This window comes from Notolepis coatsorum (assembly GCF_963971535.1).
Source record: "Notolepis coatsorum genome assembly, chromosome: 1".
Classification (NCBI taxonomy): Eukaryota; Metazoa; Chordata; class Actinopteri; order Aulopiformes; family Paralepididae; genus Notolepis; species Notolepis coatsorum.
Window position 1 is genome coordinate 56,500,468 of NC_140165.1, and position 21,291 is coordinate 56,521,758.

General features: G+C 43.3%; 1 protein-coding gene across 1 annotated transcript; it reads left to right on the forward strand.

The window, feature by feature from the left end:
• The first annotated feature begins 2,455 nt into the window (after nucleotides 1–2,455).
• sumo1 (small ubiquitin like modifier 1) lies at nucleotides 2,456–19,601 on the forward strand. The gene is made up of 5 exons (XM_084320662.1): nucleotides 2,456–2,570; nucleotides 3,248–3,325; nucleotides 8,643–8,720; nucleotides 9,502–9,573; nucleotides 16,759–19,601. Exons 1-5 carry the CDS (start codon nucleotides 2,559–2,561, stop codon nucleotides 16,825–16,827), a joined length of 309 nt encoding a protein of 102 aa, XP_084176788.1. The 5' UTR covers nucleotides 2,456–2,558; the 3' UTR covers nucleotides 16,828–19,601.
• Nucleotides 19,602–21,291: the final 1,690 nt, after the last annotated feature.

A 21,291-nucleotide genomic window follows, 5' to 3' on the forward strand; every position in this document is an offset into this window, starting at 1 on the left:
TTTTCTTCCGCAATGAAAACAGACACGAGTGTCCCCCCCCAGACCTCGCTCACCAACTCCACCTGCGTCCGCATGTGTTAACTGCTCGCTATTGCCAGAGGCCCCCAGTTTACCACCGGAGCTCCACCCCGGTCTGTCCTCCCCACCAGGACAGCCAGGCTTGACAAACAGCACCCTGTGTGTTAAAACAAACTCATCCGCCAGACCGGCAGCCACCGAGCATTTAGCCACCTTCCGTTCGTTGATATACATCGCCACATTATCGGGCAAACAATACGACTTGAATTCCTCCAAGAGGATGAGCTCCCGCATTTTAGCCAGGGTGTCCACTTTCTCCGACGCGCACCACCGGTCAAACAACAGCTCTTTCTCGTACGCAAACTCCACATAAGTCTGCGAGCTGCCCTTTCTCAGAGCCCTGAACCGCTGCCTGTACGCCTCAGGCACCAGCTCATACGCCCTGAGAATCGCAGCTTTGACCGCCCCGTAGTCTTGGGTATTCGGGCACAGGGACGCATACACATGCTGGGCTTTTCCCGTAAGGACACTCTGGAGCAGCAACGTCCAGTGTTCGGCCGGCCATCTCAGTGTCGTGGCCACAGTTTCAAACATGGAAAAATATTTATCCACATCTTTCTCCAGAAACTGCGGCACGAGACGGAGATATTTGGCCACATCGAACCTATCCTCAACGTGTGGGCGCACCTCTGCCCCAAGCCTCCTGAGTTCGAGTGTGCACACGTTCCGCCTCCGCGCGCACACGGTCCGCCTCCTCACGCTTGAACCTGAGCTCTTCAAACCTAAGCTCCAACTCCAACTTGCGCAGCCCCAGAGAGCCATCAGAGACTTGGTCTAACTCCTCATCGGTGTCGTCATGCACCACCTCTTGGGTGGTCAGAGCCTCTACCAATATCCCCCGCTGCTGTGCTTTTCTACCCGGGGCCAGCTTAACCCCATAATGGTCCGCTATTCCCGCCAGTTCATCCTTCGTGCACACGCCTAACAACCCCACTGTCGGCCTGCGCACAAAGTCTGCCACTGTCACTGGCATTTCTGAACCGGGAAGAAACAGGGAAGGAGAAAACGAGGGATACCTACAACCACAACCACCATATATCAAAACAAACGAAAACAATCAACCCCTAACTAACCACAACAAACAAAAGAAAAACGGCTTCACCCTAGCGTCTGTATAGTCCTGGTCCCTACCTACTTCGGCCACCGCTCCACTACCAACCCTGGTACTGTATGTACGATATATAAACAAGCGCTGGCACGACCGCCTAACGCCTCCACACCTAGAGGTATTCGCAAATCAACCACTGTCATGTGTAAAAAAAAAAAAAAAAAAAAAAAAAAAAAAAAAACCCATCCCATCCCCAAACGTTCTCAACCCTCACTATAGTACCCCTATATAAGTAACCACTATACACACGCCGGCCTAGGAGGAGCCTGACAGGGTCCTTCTAATACCCCGACCGCATGTGGTGTGTCCCCAGGCGATGGAAGGTACCATATATAAAATGGTCCAACTGCCCTAGCTGGTTGAGAACGCTCCCTATTGGAGAAGTATTTGCCAAGGGGGTCTAAAACATGGGTCACACACACGACAATGCCAACCATACCTCACAGTGTGGATCAAGCCCAGCGGCCATCACCAAATGCTTGCTCTGAGTCGTTTGGCCGAGCCCCCATATTACGTAACCATTGACTACAGGAAGGCTCGTTAACTTGTCAATGTTACACAATAAGGAGACGGCAGCCAAAGTATCTAAATAAAGAATATTTTAATTAATAGTTACCATGGTTTTTCGTAACTGAAATGAACATCAAATAATAGACAGACAAACACAGGACTATACAGACAGGATCAGCACCAGACGGAAGGGATGACAGACTACTTATACACAAGGGGATGACGAGACGACACACACCTGGGTTAATGGTAATTGGATACACCTGGGGAAAAACAATGGGGACTACACACTAGGACAGAGGACTACATCTAGACATGACACATCACACTAGGAACGCCTGATCAGGGCACATGACACACATAACGAAATGAAATAAAGTGGTATTCCATGTAAATCGGTTGTACAGTTGGTTATTTCAGGCATTTGGACAAATAGCAGTTTCCCTGCTAAATAGCAGTTTATCCTGCTACTGGTATAACTCACGTATTTATTACAATACATACACATACAACTCATTACAGAAATATTTCACAATCATTACATTTGATAGCAATAATGGCACAATCATTAATTAATACAAACATGCGCATTTGTTGAGACATGTTAAACTAGCCTTGAGTCTGTGTAAGTGGACGTTGAAAACACGCAAACATAAAAAAAAAATAAAAAAAAACATACCAGTGGCAACCCATCCTAATGGCATACTTGCTAACTCTTATTTTGAAAACGTGACAAACGTGCTTTACTTCCGGTTCCGGGTCAGTTCCTCACAACAACAAGCTATCGAGCTTGATCTAGGAGCTGGATATATTGGCAGATTCAAAGTCAACAAAACACTTAAAATCCATTCAGGGGAACATCATGTCGGACACGGTAAGGTGTACAGCTTTAAGAATGAATACCTTTAGTGTCTGTGGGAAACGTAAAAAGACACAAATGAGTGGTTTATTGCTCCTTAGCTACTAGCTAGCTGACATGCTAGTTTCGCTAGGCCCCTAGATGAGAGCTTCTAACGGTTTAGCTAACCGTAGTTAACGCTGCAATGTTATCGTTTTTTTGCCAGTTCGAATAAACGAGCAAGCTTCCTCATCAGTACAAAACAAAAAGCGTCTAGCTGTATGTATGAATGTCAGTATAATTATCTACCGGTCAATCCAGTGTTGGGTCTTCTTTAAACGTAGCGTTAACGTATTTTTTTTTGCTAAGGAAACAGTTGTGTACTATCCACTGTATCTGTATACAGATAGTTTCTACGTCAAATGTATATACACTCTTTTTCTGGACACTTTTTGTATCACAGACAGTACTGTATTTGCAAATCTGGTATGTCATAAATGTATAGATGTATCATGTAGCAGTACTGTCTATCTGTATGTCATATATGTCCTGATGAATTGAAAATGGGGGACCCTGATGTAAACAAGACTAAAGTCGTTCTCTGGTCTGCATCAATTGTATGTATTGAGCTGTACTGTACTGTACCCATTCTGCAATCTGTTAATAAAGTTTTCAATCAATCAAGTGTTGTTTGCTGCTCATATCATTTTTAGGAGACAAAACCATCCAGCCAGGATGGGGGTGATAATAAGAAGGATGGAGAATACATAAAACTCAAAGTGATCGGCCAGGTAAGAATGCAGAAGGTTGCAGTGGGTATGACTTCCCTCTGTGACGACGTTCAGTGCTATTTACATTCAGGGATGCAAACTTATTAAGTCGGGGGTGAAATATCTGCTTTGAAATGTGGATTTGCGCTTCTCAACGTGGGAATATTCCACATGTCCGCTTTTTCACATTGTGATTAGGTGGGGCACAGACTATGAAAACACATGTAAGAAAACTACCATACAACAGGACACTGTTGTCTCAGTCGTTTTTGTTATGTGCCTCTACTACCTAATACATTACAACATGCATGTAGCATGGTTTGTGTTATTTCTTTGTCCACACACACACACACACCAGGCTGTCTACAGGTATCAGAACGTTACATTTAAGACTTTTTAAGACCATTCAATGCCATAGTTTAATAAAAATGTAAGGCCAATTTTGCAATAACAGTAAACAACAAATGTGAAAATATAGACACACGAGTCCTCTGAGTAAATACTGTCAGATAAAAATGATCAGTAAGGCAGAATTACAATAACATATTCAGTTAAAGTACATTTGTCCAAATATGTTTATTAATGTGAAGCAATATATTTGTCCTTAATTATATGAATCACTACAATATTCTTACACCCACACGTCAGTGGCTGTAGTTCATACATGGCCTTTTAATTAGGGATGCTCGATATTGGCTTTTTTACCGATACCGATATTGTCCAACTCTTAATTTCCGATACCGATATATACCGATATCAACCAATACCGATATATGCAGGGTTTCCCCCACCAAAAAATGGAATAATCTCAGGTAATTAACATTACATATCTCTTGTTGTGGAATTAACACAACAGTATGCATACTTTTGACAATAAATAAAATCAGAATTTGTTCTTACTTGCTTGCCTGGGTAAATAAAGGTTCTAGAAATGTAAAAATAAAAAAATAAAAAAAAATTGAAAACCGATACAGATATTTTCCGATATCACATTTGAATGCCGATATCGGCTGATAATATCGGTAGGCCGATAATATCGGACATCCCTACTTTTAATCAATAGGTAGGCCAAACGCCACCTTTAGCTTACAGGCAGTCTAGTCTTGTCATAATGAATCTAGTCAACGTCCTCTTGTAGATTAGACTGATGATTGCTCCACTTTTCACAGCTTTTGCCCGAATATGTGAGAAAGGGCTGAACTAACGCGCAGCAGGAGGAATATTACAACGAGGTCGAAACGGCATCAGATTCAATAATAATGTTGGAAATGATCAGAGGCATGGATAGATGAGCCCTGATTAACCCTTTCACTGCCGCACTACCAAACGGTTAACCCTTTCACTGCGACAATACACAGAATGTTAACCCTTTCACTGCCACACGACAGCAGTGTCTCTAGTGTAAAGGGTTAACCTTCTGTAGTGTGGCGGTGAAAGGGTTAAAAGTTGTGGTTTTCACTGAAAGGTGACAGGTTTGCATCCCTGCACATCCTTTGTACTCCTTCTCCTTTCCACTGCATGGCATCATCGGCTCTTCTCCACTCGCTTCTACTCTCTTCTTTTGGTTTTCTATTGGGCAAAAGTTGCGGAGAGTACCTGGCGCGAGAAGATATCCATACACTTGAGTATCACAATGTTATGTTTTGTGATATTGTGCACGCATCACAGAGGTACCAGTAGCGTTCAAAAAAAAAAAAAAAAAACAGACATATATATTAGGGATGTCCGATATTATCGGCCTACCGATATTGGCATTAAAATGTGATATAGGAAATGATCGGTATCGGTTTTCCCAAAAAAAAACGTTTAATTTTTTTTTAACATTTATTTCACCTTTATTTACCCAGGCAAGCAAGTAAGAATAAATTCTGATTTTATTTATTGTCAAAAGTATGCATAATGTTGTGTTAATTCCATGACAAGATATATGTAATGTTAATTACCTGAAATTATTCCGTTTTTTGGGGGGGGAAACCCTGCATATATCGGTATCGGTTGATATCTATTTTTGTCTAGCACAGTCTGGAGCCAGTGGAGCGTAACAGAAAGAAGCATTTTGTATAAAACTAAGTATTCTGTACTGTATGACAACTAATAAAGAAACTTGAACTATCGATATCGGAAATTAAGAGTTGGACAATATCGGTATATCTGTATTGGTAAAAAAGCCAATATTGAGCATCCCTAATATATATATATATATCCCAGCCTCTGATTGTGTGTGTGGTTTAAAAAAAATGTATACACGAGGAAAGCAATGGTGGTCTTAGTTGAATTATTTTAAGTCAGCTTAAACTGCTGCTGGTGCCTCTGCGAGTCTTTGTTGCGTGTGCACAGTGCACGCCTGCATAGGCTTGAAAAGTGATGCAGGGCTTTTTCTGTTCTGGGCAGGTAAACTCACTCTTGCTCATTTCTCCAAAGTTGCCTACTGCAGCTTTGGAGAGACCTGCAGGAGGGTGTGCCAACACTGCTTCTTTCAGAGGCTGTAGTGCAGATCTTAAACCCCCAGAGACCTGCAGGAGGGTGTGTGCCAACACTGCTTCTTTCAGAGGCTGTAGTGTAGTGCTGATCTGTGAAGCTAGAGCGAAGGTAGTGGTACTATATGAAACTAGACATCCCAAGGTATCCACCATCCCAAGTCTTCAAGATATATAAATGAAAGGATGTGTCCTATGGGTAGAGTCTTCCCTTTGTGTACAGTAAGTGTAATATTGAACAATGTTGTTTTAAAGGGGTTATGCACTGCTATTCCTAGCACTATTTGGGCAACTTTACACACTTCCTGTGAGTCTATGTAACACATCTGTAATTTTTATTCCAAAAATAATCATTGTTTTATATTTCTAATCTTGTACTCAAAACCAGAATTTTTCAGCCTCATGAAAGCAGGCTATTATTGGCTTGGCTCCACCCATACTAGCAGAATGCTTTGAGTGACAGCCACCCACCAAATAGCTCCGCCCATCTCCCCGTCAGAGATTAGGTTTCAGGTTACATACAAATATGGTATGTCATAAATATAGAGATGTAGCAGTACTGTCTATCTATATATATATAATATGTTACCATGAATTGAAATTGGGGGACCCTGATGTAAACAAGACGAAAGTCTTTCTCTGGTCTCCATCATAGCAGTACTGAGCAGTACTGTAGCAATACAAATATGGTATGTCATAAATATAGAGATGTAGCAGTACTGTCTATCATGCTTATACAGTAATAAGTTATGTATGTACAAATATGCGGTCCACCTGTTCTCCATTGCTATACAGACCAGGGTACAGCTGCGTGTCAGCTGGATGTCGTCATCGTCACATTTTGGTGTACGACATTTTATCATTTACTTTATACATGCTTTATACATTCTGCTGCAAAGCCAATTGCATGCAAATATTTACATGCTTATACAGTAATAAGTTATGTATGTACAAATATGTTTTAAGATATTGCGTCACCATCAACAAGTCAAACAAGACGTTCGGCAGCAGAATTTTGTAGCTGAAAACGAGTGGAAAGGGATTGTGGGTCATGCGCATGCGTGCGCAAGCGCAGGAGCGCTCGGCAGTAGAATTCTGCAGGGAGTAGGATTTTGCAGAACACCTGTTCGCTGGCCGGCATGCACGCCCGACACAAAATGGTTCTCTCCTCTCTGTACACCCCCGTCCCCACGGGTACCCTGCCGGGGAGCCCATGGACGCGACAACGGCGGCAGCCGTAGGGTGCTCGAGCCCGCCGTAACGCTAGTGGTACACAATAGCTATGAGCTAACTAACGCTGCTGTTGTCGCGTCCACAAGCTCCCCGGCAGGACACCCGCGAGAACGGGGGCACACAAGGAGGAGAGAACCACCCCAAATCGAGCACTCATGCCGGCCGACAAGCCGGACACCGCGGTTGTTGTTAGCACAATAGTAGCCCACTGTGATGCACCGAGTGGGCCACCATTGATCAACATGCAGCGATGTGTAGCTTGCATGATGCGTGTGCAGTGCTTTGCCACACAGGTCTGAGAAGAGGACCTGCACATGATAGCAACCGGGAGCGTCGCGGAGCATTCAGCCTGCTGGCTACCTAGATCCACTTCAACCAGCCGAGCGTCGGGAGCTCCAGCAGCTTGTCGATGTGCTAATAGCCTGGAGCCAGCTACCGTTAGCTTGCAGAGGCTCCAGCACACCGACAAGCTGTGTAGCCAGCTACCGTTAGCTTGCAAAGGCTCCAGCACACCGACAAGCTGTTTAGCCAGCTACCGTTAGCTTGCAGAGGCTATTAGCACACCGACAAGCTGTGTAGCTAGCTACCGTTAGCTTGCAAAGGCTCCAGCACACCGACAAGCTGTTTAGCCAGCTACCGTTAGCTTGCAGAGGCTATTAGCACACCGACAAGCTGTGTAGCCAGCAGGCTGAATGCTCCGCGACGCTGGTTGAAGTGGATCTAGGTAGCCAGCAGGCTGAATGCTCAACGACGCTCCCGGTTGCTAACGCCGGCCCCGGCTGGTGCTAAGTAGCTAGCGATCGCTCCCGAGTCCCGAGAGCTAACGCCGGTCTGTCTGTCGAAGACCGAGGGAACCGCATCAGGCTTCAGCTGATTAGTGATCTTCTGGACAAGCCTTCCACCCTGCAGGTAGCAAGAATGGAGGCGGGCATTACTAAAACCACAGAGCCAATCACATCACCGTGCGCTATAAACAGCGCCCTGTGACGTGCACCAGGTCGTCAAATCAACATGACCTGATTTACTAGAGGCAAAGAGGGGATGGGCTGTAGCTGAGGAATTCGCCAATATAGTATTTAGGCCCCAAAACACATTGATACGAACTCCTATTACTATAATACAATGCTAGAGACTGAAAAATGACATTTATAATGCATAGCACCTTTAAAAGTAAAAGTCCAGATGGTAACTTCCCCTGGTGTTGCACTTTGTTTAAATGTTTCGCTTTGGTCTGATGTGTGTGGGTTGGGAGTTGAGTGTGGATGAGGGAGGGGGGTTGCTACCGCTGGCAACACCTCAGGCTCTACCATAGGCCTTTCACACCGGCCGGAGCCGGTTCCCGAACGTAATAATTGGTTCGGAACATGAAAAATCGGTGCTCAGTGTTTTCTTAGAGGGCCGAACTAAAGCCTCTGTCATGTTCCAAACCATTTATTCCCGGTGTGAACGCGCCGGCCGGTTCGAGATTGCGTTCGGGAACCGGCTCCGGCCGGTGTGAAAGGCCTACAAGAGAGGTCTGGAGAAATCCACAGTACAATAAGACTTAAGTTGCTAAACTCCAACCGACAAAATATGTCCGCTTGTTCCTTTTTAACGTGAACTAATCAATTCCCGTCTTTGCCGTTTAGGACAACAGCGAAATCCACTTCAAAGTGAAAATGACGACGCATTTAAAGAAGCTCAAGGAGTCGTATAGCCAGAGACAGGTAGGAGGAGCCTCACCACGACACAGAGCTGACCGTGAGGCTTTTCATTTGTTACTGAGGAACATACCTGACCTATATTACTACCTAATGAGCTAATATGCCTACACTACTGTGTACTCAAGATCAACACCGTTTGACTTATATGGCTACACTACTACGCACTCAAGAGCAACACTGTTTGACTACTGATCTAATATGGCTACACTACTCACTCAAGATCAACACTGTTTGACTACTGATCTAATATGGCTACACTACTCACTCAAGATCAACACTGTTTGACTACTGATCTAATATGGCTACACTACTATGCACTCAACATCAACACTGTTTGACTACTGAGCTATTGAATCCCAAGGTATATTGAAAATTTGTCTTGTTTACACTTGTTTAAGTACTTGACTTTCTATTTTATACTTATTATACTTATTTTATAATTATCTATTTTTACCTAGCACACTCTCGGGAGCAAAACAAAGAAGCATTTCATACAAAAGTATCCTGTATTTCTGTATGACAACTAATAAAGAAACTTGAAACTTTAACTAATATGGCTACACGACTATGCACTCAAGATCTACACTGTTTGGCGAACAATCCTACTTACTTACCCTTAGCTGCCAGAGTTGTACCCTTCCTGCTGACTTGTACAGAACTTGTAAGTTGCTTTGGATAAAAGTGTTCAACTAAGTGACTAAATGTAATGTTTGACAGGTGGATGAAAACTGTTATTAGTTTGTACGTCTTTGTCTTTGTTGTTGACTGCTTGTGTCTCTTCCAGGGCGTCCCAATGAATACGCTAAGGTTTCTCTTCGAAGGTCAGAGAATTGCAGACAACCAGACCCCTAAAGAGGTAGGACATTCTCCCCTCCCAGCCTCCCTCCCCCCGTCATCCAATAAAGTGGGGTCCTTGAGAGGGTTCCAGGGGGTCCTTGAGTGAGTCCCAAGGGGTCCATGAGAGTGTCCCAAGGGGTCCTTGAGAGTGTTCCAGGGGGTCCTTGAGAGGGTTCCAGGGGGTCCTTGAGAGTGTCCCAAGGGGTCCATGAGAGTGTCCCAAGGGGTCCTTGAGAGTGTTCCAGGGGGTCCTTGAGAGGGTTCCAGGGGGTCCTTGAGAGTGTCCCAAGGGGTCCTTGAGTGTGTCCCAGGGAGTCCTTGAGAGGGTTCCAGGGGGTCCTTGAGTGGGTCCCAGGGGTCCTTGAGAGGGTCCCAAGGGGTCCTTGAGAGGGTTCCAGGGGGTCCTTGAGAGTGTCCCAAGGGGTCCTTGAGAGGGTTCCAGGGGGTCCTTGAGAGTGTTCCAGGGGGTCCCCGGAAAAATGGGGAATAGTTTAAGTTCACTGAGATTGTATTTGCTAGATGTTTAGCACAATAAGAGAATGTGACGGAGTGACTATTCTGATCATAGGTTTCTCTCTCTCCTACAGTATAGAGTTATTGAATTCATGACTAGATCATATCTAACAGCAAAATTATCTTCTCAAATGGGGTCCCCGACCTATTACGTGTCTATTGGACCACTGCAGAACAAACAGCACTGTGACTTGTTTTAACATGATAATTATACTGACTAAAACAAACAATATATCTCTGTGACTTGTTTTAACATGATAATTATACTGACCAGAACAAACAGTACTGTGACTTGTTTTAACGGGATGAATTATACTGACCAAAACGAACAATATGCAGGGCTGTACACAGTGCGATATATGTTGCACATGCTACAGCAACATCGGTCTGTGCGATGAATGGATTTACTTCAGTAGCACTGGTGCGATAGGCATTCGGTTCATATCGATACTCTTATTTTGAAAATCCTGTGGCGGGTCTAATTTCCGCCCCAAGCGCAGCTCCAGCCATAATATCTATGGCTCCGGCAGCTAGCAAAGTTCGGTTCATATCGATACTCTTATTTGAAAATCCTGTGGCAACTCGGCAAGTCGTATCCGCCCAGTCCGTGCTGTCTGCTGGCATTAAAGCAGAGCAGGGCTACACAGCCGTGCACCTATTTTGCGACCCGAACTAAGTCTGTGCTGTTTTTTTTTCTCACAATGCATCTAACATGCATTGCATCGTCGCCATTCCTTTATGCACACATCGCCCGAAATTAACGTTACGTTAGCGTAAGCTAACAAGGTAATCCTGATCAGAGGCAGAGCCATAGAGAACAGCAGAAAGTGGGGACTGAGGAATGGGAAAGGGGGGGGGGGGCACTCTCCCTTTCTCTGTGTGTGTGTGTGTGTGTGTGCATTTGGAAAGACGATGAAGTCAGGAGTATATTATGATTACTGAGGATGGAAAGATAATGTTGATATTCAAATATAAAAAACATAATAATAAATGAATTAATGATCATCATGCAACATAAAACAATTGTAGAAACGGTTTGGGAGAGGAAGGGGTTTTAGGTTGCATGTTGTGAGTTCCAAAATAATTTACTTGAAGTTTAAAGCTCAATATATCAAAACGTGGCACTTTACAGTGAACAGGAGGTCTATTTGTATTAAAAACAATAGATTGTTTCATTTAAATGTCTGGAAGAGTTAAATACATTTTTCAAATTATATTTTCGTTACCTTTTTTAAGTTGATCTAAATGTTACTGATTGTGTTAAATGGGCTTATGATATCGTCTCATATCGATTGCAGGCACCTGCATCGTATCGTATCGTGGCAGATATCGGCAAATATCGTATCGTTGTCCAAAGAATCGATATTGTATCGTGATGAAACTGATGATTCCCACCCCTAGTAGAATCCATACACCCAACACCAAATCCCATAATTCCTTACACGTAACGTGTCTGGCTGTGTGACGTCAACTTGTCAGCATGAAAATGACAGCCAAACATGGCACTGCAACTAGATAACACAAATACAATAGGCAAATTAGGCACATTTGTGACTGTTACAAATATAACACGTTTTGTGCTACAACATTTTGGCCTGTGCTACAAAACTATCAACCTCTGTAGCACCAGTGCTATGTGCAAAAAAAGTTAACGTACAGCCCTGGTTCTGTGACTTGTTTTAACATGATAATTATACTGACCAGAACAAACGGTACTGTGACTTGTTTTAACGGGATGAATTATACTGATCAAAACAAACAATATGGCTCTGTGACTTGTTTTAACATGCTAATTATACTGACCAGAAATTATACTAGAATGCGATGGACAACTCTGATCAGATTTGTGATCTCTGTTAATGTAACAGATGTTCCCTGCAGACTCTTTTGCCATATATCGGTCCTCATATTTAACTGGAATGCACAACAGACCGCACAATGCACTGGCAGCTCACACACACGTCCCAACGACTAGTATTTCCAAACAGGGCTTTGTAGATTGTTTGGGGTGCAAATCACTCTCCCTGCGCTCAGGTTGGGTTCCAGACTCTTGTCTTCATCGCATCAGGCGCTTGTTGTTGAATTATTGTCTTTTCTCATCTCAAGGAATAGGCTTGCATTTGATTTTCAAATCCGCTATGAAAGGAAAGTGATGCCAGGTGTTGGTCTTATCCCATTTGATCCCTATCGACTTTGAAATTGAAATACTTCACCTATAATCACAACCCTGCCTAGCTTGCACAATGTTGTTGTAACTATCTGCAGAAGATTATAGTTTTCGTGCATAGACCACTTTTTATCAACTTCTACGTAGGGCTGTCTTAAATACTTCGAAGCTTCGTTCGATGGCACAAGCTTCGAACATTAAAAAAAAATCGAAGTTTATATATAAAACCTTTTTTTTTTTTTACTTCGGTGTGTGTGTGTGCATGGGGCCATTGGGTGGGGCCGGGGGACAAATACACTGGAGGAAAGTAACCCAGCTCAGCACTGCCCAAATTATATCATCACTATTGCCTGTTTGAAGGATATCATCCTCAAACACATATACACCACCTACACGCCTATTCTCAGTCCTTGCCCCACAATGGTGGAATGAACTACCCACCCCAGTTAGGACAGCCGAATCCCGTCCAATCTTTCGCCGTCGACTAAAGACGCACTTCTTCAACCATTATCTGAAATAAAATAAAAAATATCTAACCCTAACTAACCTTACTGTCATGCACTTGTCCTAATAAACTAACCTACACTGTAACACGCAACACTTTGATGAATATTGTTACTCAGCTGATAGAGGACCTGTCGTACAGAACTTGTAAGTCGCTTTTGGATAAATGACTAAATGTAAATGTGAATGTAAATGCCTTGTAGAATTCCACACATAAGAAAGAAAGATACTGGGATGAATAAACAAAATAGGAAATAAAATGTAGAAATGCATGCAATACATAAATAAATATGAATCTCCATATATGAAATAGAACATTTAGATAAGGTGCTACTGAGATGTTTTGGTGAGTTCTTTGTTTTTTGTGGAAGTAGCCCTTCTTAAAAATGCATGAACATTTACTGATAATTGGTCTGTAGTGGAGTCTACAAGGTCTACATTGCCGGACCTTGTAGACTGACATAATTCTGTGCATAGTTTAGTCTACACAGGCCATATTTCAAATAATCAAAATCTTACTTCATTCATCTTAAACATTCTTGATTTGGGGGATTGGTAGTTAGTTCCCATGAAATCTGAAGTTGTTCAAACGACAACAGCGATCCACCTTGAATTAAATCACACAGCCGTGTTGGCTGCGTCACAGTCACGAAAGGGGCTACTTAATTCATTAATCCAATCCACTTTATTTATAGAGCACATATGAAAACAACAAAGTTTACCAAAGTCCTGTACAAGTCCCACAACATAAGATTTAAAAAAAGAAAAATATATATATAATTTTAAAATCGAAGCTCGGCCCCGAAGCTTCGATTGCCAAAAAAAATCGAAGGTCAGCCCTACTTCTACGCATAGAACTAGGTTCGACCTGTGCATTATTACCTGGTTGATAAGATTACAGAATAGCTATCTTTTTTTTTATCCACTTTTTCTCCTGTTTTTGTTTTTCTCCCATCCCAATTTAGTCGTTATGTCAATTCCCCCCTCCCCTTCCTGGTCGTTGCTCGCATGTGCCCCCCACTGGTCGGTCTAGGGAGCCCTGAAGTCTATCAGATGCTTCCTCCGAGACATAGGAGACAGCCAGCGGCATCTTTTCACCTGCCAGCGCGGACTCTCATTGGCGAGGTGTAACGCGTGGGAGGTCACACTACCCTCGCTATCTCCCTCCCTCGCTGTGCAGGCGCCCTGACCGACCTGTAGGAGTCGCTGTTTACAACGACCAGAATACCACCCCACCGGCTTCCCTCCCACTGACTCTGCCAATTGAGCCAGTATGATGGCCGGCCAAGCCGGAGGCAACGCTGACAGCCGGATTTGATACCAGTGTCTCTCGCGTTGGTGACGAGCGTTTAGTCTGCTGTGCCACCCAGCCGCACAAAATAGCTATCTTTAAATACTTAACCTGCAACCATAAGACAATGTAGACAATATAGATGTAACTAAGTGATTTGCTGAAATAAAGAAAAAGGTTTTCGTGCATAGATACTAGACTCATCAACTAATAATGTGCACTCTGCTATACATTCTTCTAACGTTACCCAGACCAGCCACCTCGTTTGGCCACCATTCTAAATACTTCAGCTGCTTAGTTCACACAATCTTCTTTTAACCCTTTCACTACCACACTACAGAAGGTTAACCCTTTCACTACCACACTCAGGCGCGGAACTTTGTTCCTATCGGTGGGGGGGACATATTAGGGGGCGTGTTCAGTGACGTCGCAGGGGGGGGGGGGGGGGGGGGGGTAGGAAGGGGCGCCCCCCCTTCCAATTTTTTTCCTTTCTAATACCAGGTGTGCAATACGCATTTTCCCAGGCGGTGGCGCCTCTTGCACTGTCTTTTTTCTATTATAAAGTGCCTCTCGAGACTCGGGTCCATAACACATAACAGATCAGTCATTTGATTGTAATGCAGGTGCTCGCATTATAAATCGAATGTATGCGAGACAAACAATGTAATCGTTTTGATGCATACATCTCTGCCCAGCCTACCCCACCTGTTGCTGTTGCGCCCCCGCACAAAGAGACCCATATCCCCGCACCAGAACGCTACGACGGGGACGTCTCTAAATGTCATGCCTTTATTTTTCAATATTCACTAGTATTCGGACAACAGCCGCACACTTAAAGTGATACATCTAAAATCGCTTACCTTACCTGTCGGGGGTCTAGCTCTCCACTTCCCTCTGCAATTCGTTCCCTGCATACATCGCAAAAGGTATTCGACCACCCTCCCGGGGGCTCGGATAGTTCTTGTAACTGCCTCTGTGTTCAAGTTTAAGTTAAGTATGATGTCATAGACTATGTCAAATGTCATGACTCATAGTAGAATCGGCTGGCTTGTTCGCCATCCGCCAGGGAAACCGCAGATATATATTCCTTTACTGCGAATTGAGAGCGTCCCAAAAATGATTCCAGGCCGCTATTTCTTTACCAACGGATTTCCAGTTCCACGTTGACGCTTCCAACTGGTTCATGCGTCGGCTACACGCTGCTTTAATAACACTGCATTATCGAAACAGCGCCCCTATGTATGACTTTGAGGATCTGGCAATGAATTCCAAGAGTAGGGTAAATCTGCAGTGCCGGCACTGTGTAGTAGCGACTAGCGAGTCACAGTGCTGGCCGCCAGGCCGCGCAGTTGCAACGGTTTGGGGGTAAAAACATGGGGGGAACAAATACTGCATTCTGAAATCATGCGGGGGACATTTTCCGGGGACCCCCCCGCAAATTACGCCCCTGACCACACTACAGACGGTTAACGGTAGTGTGGTATTGAAAGGGTTAACCTTCTGTAGTGTGGTAGTGAAAGGGTTAACACTTTGTCGTGTGGCAGTGAAAGGGTTAACCTGTATTGTCGCAGTGAAAACGGTTAACCATTTGGTAGTGTGGTAGTGAAATAAGTAAATAAGATATTTGCTGCAAAGGATCACTAGATTTATCAGCTTATAATATGCATTTCACATGCGCATTTCCTGGTTTATAAGCAGATATTATTGATGAAATGGACACTAAATGTTTTGTTAAATATTGATCCTACAAACATACAGCACAGTATATTGATGCAACTAAAAGATTTGCTAGGGGGGGGGGGGGGGGGGGTAATGCATAGGTATATCAATTAACCAAAAACTGCAGATTTTTGAAAATGCCATTTGAAATAAAATGCTTGACCAATCAGAATGTTCAGTGCTGTAAGCACCACCCCCAAAGTTCCTGCACTTTGGAAAAGTTCTACCCCCAGAGCAGCTTTTTGGGGGGGTAAAATGATGTCCCTGGAATGTCTGTTAGACCCTGGTCCCTGCAGTGGAAACACACCGAATAGTTCCTGTGGGCGAAAAGGGGCTTTTAAAGTTTTTGCTGAAAACACTCCTTATGCATTCTAGCAGCCTCTGTACCCATCTGTTTCAGTCCTGTTCTCAATGGGCTATTTCTGTATTTTATCATACAAATATGATAATTATCGTACATCTAGAAATGGTGCACAAGCCTGACGATGTTTTTCAACACCGTTGGAACGAAATTCAGATCACACTGTCAAACTAGACATTGCAGATCAAATATGACTCGAGATCCAGCAATATCATATCAAACGACTATTGTCAAACACATTTTGGGTAAAATTTTAGGCAGAAAATAGAAGGTTTACAAGCACGCTGCGTCGCTGCCGTTTTGTAACCTTCCAAGATCTCTTCCCGCCCACACATATGAGGCATTACTAACTACTAATTGTGGCTGCGATTCTGAGCGGCTTGTTTCAAGGCGGAGGGTTCTGAACGGCAAAAACTGCAGAAGTTGACATATTACACGTTTTGTCAGTGTCAGACAACCCTTCATTCTGTAAAAACAAAACAACCAAATGACAATTTTTCAGAATAGGGGTCCTTTTTATTTTTAACAGACATGCTGTAAACTGTCGAGAGTGCACTATGCATGCGTCTGTTGTTTCCTCCTCAAGACAGCTGATTTACTTTCTTTCTCTGCCTTTTTACCCCCCCCCCCCCCCCCCCCCCCCCCCCAGCTCGGCATGGAGGACGAGGACGTCATCGAAGTGTATCAAGAACAGACCGGCGGACTTTGGAGCGATTAAAATTCTGTCTTTTCTTTTCTTTTTCTTTTTTCTTATATTTTGTATTTTCTTTTGTATTGCATTTTCCTTTTCCGTTTCAAACCATCTGGATCAAATCACCTCCGTCGGGGCTTCCATGTGTGAAGGTTGGAGGACGCCGTGCGCTCTCTGGACTCTTTGGCGCGTTCTGTGGCATCGAGTGGATGACGTAAATTTGTTTTTTTTTATTTAATAGTTCACATCTTATTTGGTCTTTTCCTTCATCGATAGCTAATCTGTCGACCCGAGATTCTGTGGACGCTTGACCTAGGAATCGAGGAGCAAAACCTACCATTGTATTCGTTTGTGCAATGGTTTGCTAAACGCTGTGCTGTGTCTGAGTCTCGAGTACAGTGGAGGGTTGTGTTGGCTCTGTACTCTGAAATAGAACAATGACTGAAGTGCAGATGTTCAGCTTTAATTTGAGGGCGTTTACATCCATATAAGGTGATTTTTAGCCCCTTTTATACATCTTTACATTACATTTAGTCCCCGCCCCCACATTTTAGGTGACTAAAATTAATTGTACAAATTACCGTGAACTTAAATAAAGTCGTCATATCTGCTATTTGGTTGCAAATCCTTTTGCGATCAATGACTGAAGTCTTTCGCCCTTAAGAGGTCGTTAGTGAAATGACTTCTCTCCTGCTGATGAAGACCAGCGTCCCTCAATACATGTGAATGACTTCCTGGTGTTTCAGGTTTAAATGGGGCTTCCTGGTGTTTCAGCTGTACAGTGGACTCTCCCATCTGAACACTCAAACACAGTATGAAATGTCGTTGACTTCTGAGTATTATGGGGCCGAGTCCAAAGGTTCAGAGACCGTATAAATCATCAGCCTTCCGTCACTAGAAGTGAACGTACCGAGAGGTGCGTCTTCAGTGACTTTTTTTTGCGTCCAATTTGACTATTGATGTCGAGGGAGAAACCAGCCGGGGGAAATGAACCGTGTTGTGAATGACCACTTGAGGTTTGCAGACTTACAGGCAAAGGATTGATTGGCAAAAGATTTGCAACCAAATAACTCGGCGATGGTTTTATTAGAGGTTGTTAATCTGTAACGATTACTTTCAAAGGGGCTACAGTTCCTACATGGCTCTCGTGTCAAATGGAAGCTGAACGTCTGTATTTGGACGTGGGTTTGAAACCCGTCGTGCTGCAGTCACACTGGAGAGGTGTGCTGGGAGCCGGGGTGGGATACACGGCATCAGACGGCGACGATGCACTTAACACCGATATCCGTTCACTCGATGGCGTGACAGTATTTATCTGTCGAAATTCATCTAACTTAGAAGAGAAACTGTCCACTATTCGGAACACTCATTATTAATTTTTTGTTTTTATAAATTCTTCTGTAGATTTGATTTGTTCACTTTTATTTTTTAAGACGCAACATGTCAACATTTTAAAAGACGAGCATTGTCATGAAAATTGTACAATAATAGGGGTTTGTGGGTTAATTTGCAATTGATTGACCTGATCCAATAATATTTAAGATTTGAAACATGTTTTCTTTTTTATTATTATTATTGTGCTCAACTTGTATATTTTGTATTCAGTATTAGTGTGCGCGTGATAATCCATATGTATCTTAAAAGTGTTGTCGTTTTTAATTTATATTTGTTCAGTGTACAAAGTTCACACACAAAGGTCGGAGGTCATCAGAGGGCTCTACTCGTTGTAATCTTTGGGGGAGGGGCCAGCGGTGGTTACCAGTGGCGACCAGAGATATTTCAAGAAGGAAAATCCTCAACTCATAAGAGGCCCTTTTTTGTTAGAACTTTTTTTGGACGTTGAATGAAATGAGGTTTTCTCCTCATGCTTTCTTCAAATCTCTGGCTAAAAGCTGCCAGGAATTTCAAATATGACACCGCTGGACCTTCCTTAAAGCAATATTTCACTTTAGTACGACATTTCTTTATTTTTTCTTCAAGTACACATTCCTCTGCAGGAGCTCACGAACCATCAGCCAACAATATTTGCCCCTCTGTGGCCCAGTAGTAATCGCCACCAGTCATTATTTTCATTTAGAAAACCCTTTTAGAATTCATGTCTACAAACAACGCAGGGTAGATACAGGGATCCTAATTTTCATGACGTTGTCGATTTTTGTTTCTAGTTCTCGCCGTCAGGAAGGTAGAGGAGGGGTGGGGGAGCCTGAACGCTGGCAGTGATGCCTGGGCCCTCAACGTTGCATCTGGAGTCCGCCAGGGAAACAGCGCATGGTTTAACACTTAATTCGCTAACCTAGCCTAATGAGAGAATATACTAGGTTTCACTTTCTCCACTGTTCTCTCGACTACAGTACAGTACAGCTCTGGGATTCTGGACGTCAGCATTATGGAACAATAAGCTCCGATCAGGGTCTGCGGCCTAATGTGTTGGGGGCCTGCTGCGGGTCGTCCTGGGCTCCTCCAGAGGTCTGCATGCTACCAACAGGAAACATCCCTTAATGGCTTCCTTGACGTTTGTTCCAAATGTGTGTTGTTTTTTGGTTTGTTTTATCTTGTTCTTTCTCCTTCGATCTGTTGGTTAGTGTACATCAGTGGTGTGGCTTTGGCAACATGACCAATGCCAAACACTCACCAGGGAACTCCTGCGTGCTGTGATTTTGAGCCACAGCCGGAGAGCCATCCACTGATCTTACCGACCAACAAGTTGACGGGAAGACGCATCCCTTGAGGAACATTGATGCAGATGGTTTGAAATTCTGCGATGACTCTTTTTGCTTTTGTTTTTTGAATAAAATGTTCAAAAGGAATAAAAAAATATCTTGTGTCGTGTGTGCAGCTTGATGTGGTTGATCAAGACATGGTAGAAATACTCTGGTCGTTTTGCTTGAACTTGCGCCATGTAGTTTCTTCATGGGGAGATTTTTTTATTTTATTTACTCATCTAAATCACAGAGTTGGTGCTGAACAACAGTGTTAGTGGGACGCTTTTATATTGAATAAAATGATCAGTTCATATAACCAGAAACAAAAAAGGAAAGTAATTTTAGTGACACATCTTCAGACAAACGATTCTGAAAACATTTTACTGACTTGCATTCCTTGTTTGTTACAAATTTAAGAGATTCAACATTAAATTTAAATTAAGATGGAGTTGAAGAAATTTACTTTATGGATGTGACATTTTGCAAATACAATAAGAAAGTTGACAATTGTGTGCAAATTATCATTACATTCAAAATAAGTGATCAGCTTATGTGATGTTTTGCACAATATATAATTTTCAGTCTTTCCAGAAAGTAATGGTATGTAGGCAACCATGGAACAAATGAGTCAGACTTTCTTGTCCCGAGACGAGACCAATGGTTGATTGATTTATTGAAAACTTTATTAACAGATTGCAGAATGGGTACAATACAGTACGGCTCAATACAAACTAAGCTAATAGGATGCAGACCAGAAAAAGACTTTTGTCTTGTTTACATAAGGGTCCTCCATTTTCAATTAATCAAGACATTTATGACATACAAATATACTGTACTGTGTAAGAAAAAGAGATATAAAAATATATTATATATTTGACATTTACCGCGGCCTGTTTCTAATTGCAGCCACCCGTAGGTGCTCTTTGAGAGTGGTTTTGAAGGAGGGTAGCGATTCACATTCCTTTACGGCTGTGGGTAGGGCGTTCCACATTATTGTGGCATAATTGCTAAGCGTGTTTAGTCCCTTGTTTGAGCCGAATGATTTGTGGAGCTCCCTCTGGTGTTGTGGTTGTGGACTTCACTGACCTTTGGGAAGTATTTCGACATGTACATGGGTATCTTAGTGGTGTAGTGTTTCTTGTAGACCAGGCCCATTGCAAGTTGTTGTACTCTGTCGTCTACTCTAAGCCATCCTAGGTTGTCAAAATGGACAGGGGTAATTGGGGCGCTCCAGTAGCACAACACAGCGCGCTGAGTCCCGGGTTCGTTTCCCAGACCCAGTGGCCATATGCCACATGTCTTCCCCTCTTCTCCCGTTTCACCCTCTCTCCTCTATCGGTCCTGCATGGCCAAAAGGTCCCGCGTGGCCAGAAAAAGCTGAAAATGCTATAAATAAAATTTAGGGGGAAAGAATGGGCAGGGGTAAGGTGGGTTTTAGGAGTAAGGCCAAGCAGTAGTCTGACCAGTTTTTGTGATGTTTGTAGCCTTGTTTTTAGGGCCTTTGAGGTGCTTTGGTACCATGAGGTGCAAGCATAGTCATAGAACCCTTGAATGAGTGCTCCTGTTAGAGTATTCAGGGTATTCTTGTTTACCAGAGAGGAGATACTGTACAAGAATCTTGTTTGTTGGTTGACTTTTTTTTATTACATTGGTTGCCATTTTGTCACAGGAAAGATTTTTCCTCTAGGATGGAACCCAGGTAGGTAATTTCATCTTTCCTTGTGACAATATTGTCACCCACTGTGCCTTGCTGAGTTTGCTATTTGATCCAAAGAGAATGGATTCCGTT

Coding starts and splice junctions, on each gene's coding strand:
- sumo1 (XM_084320662.1), top strand. Junction 3,326..8,642: donor AACTCAAAGTGATCGGCCAG/GTAAGAATGCAG, acceptor TTTGCCGTTTAG/GACAACAGCGAAATCCACTT. Junction 8,721..9,501: donor AGTCGTATAGCCAGAGACAG/GTAGGAGGAGCC, acceptor TGTCTCTTCCAG/GGCGTCCCAATGAATACGCT.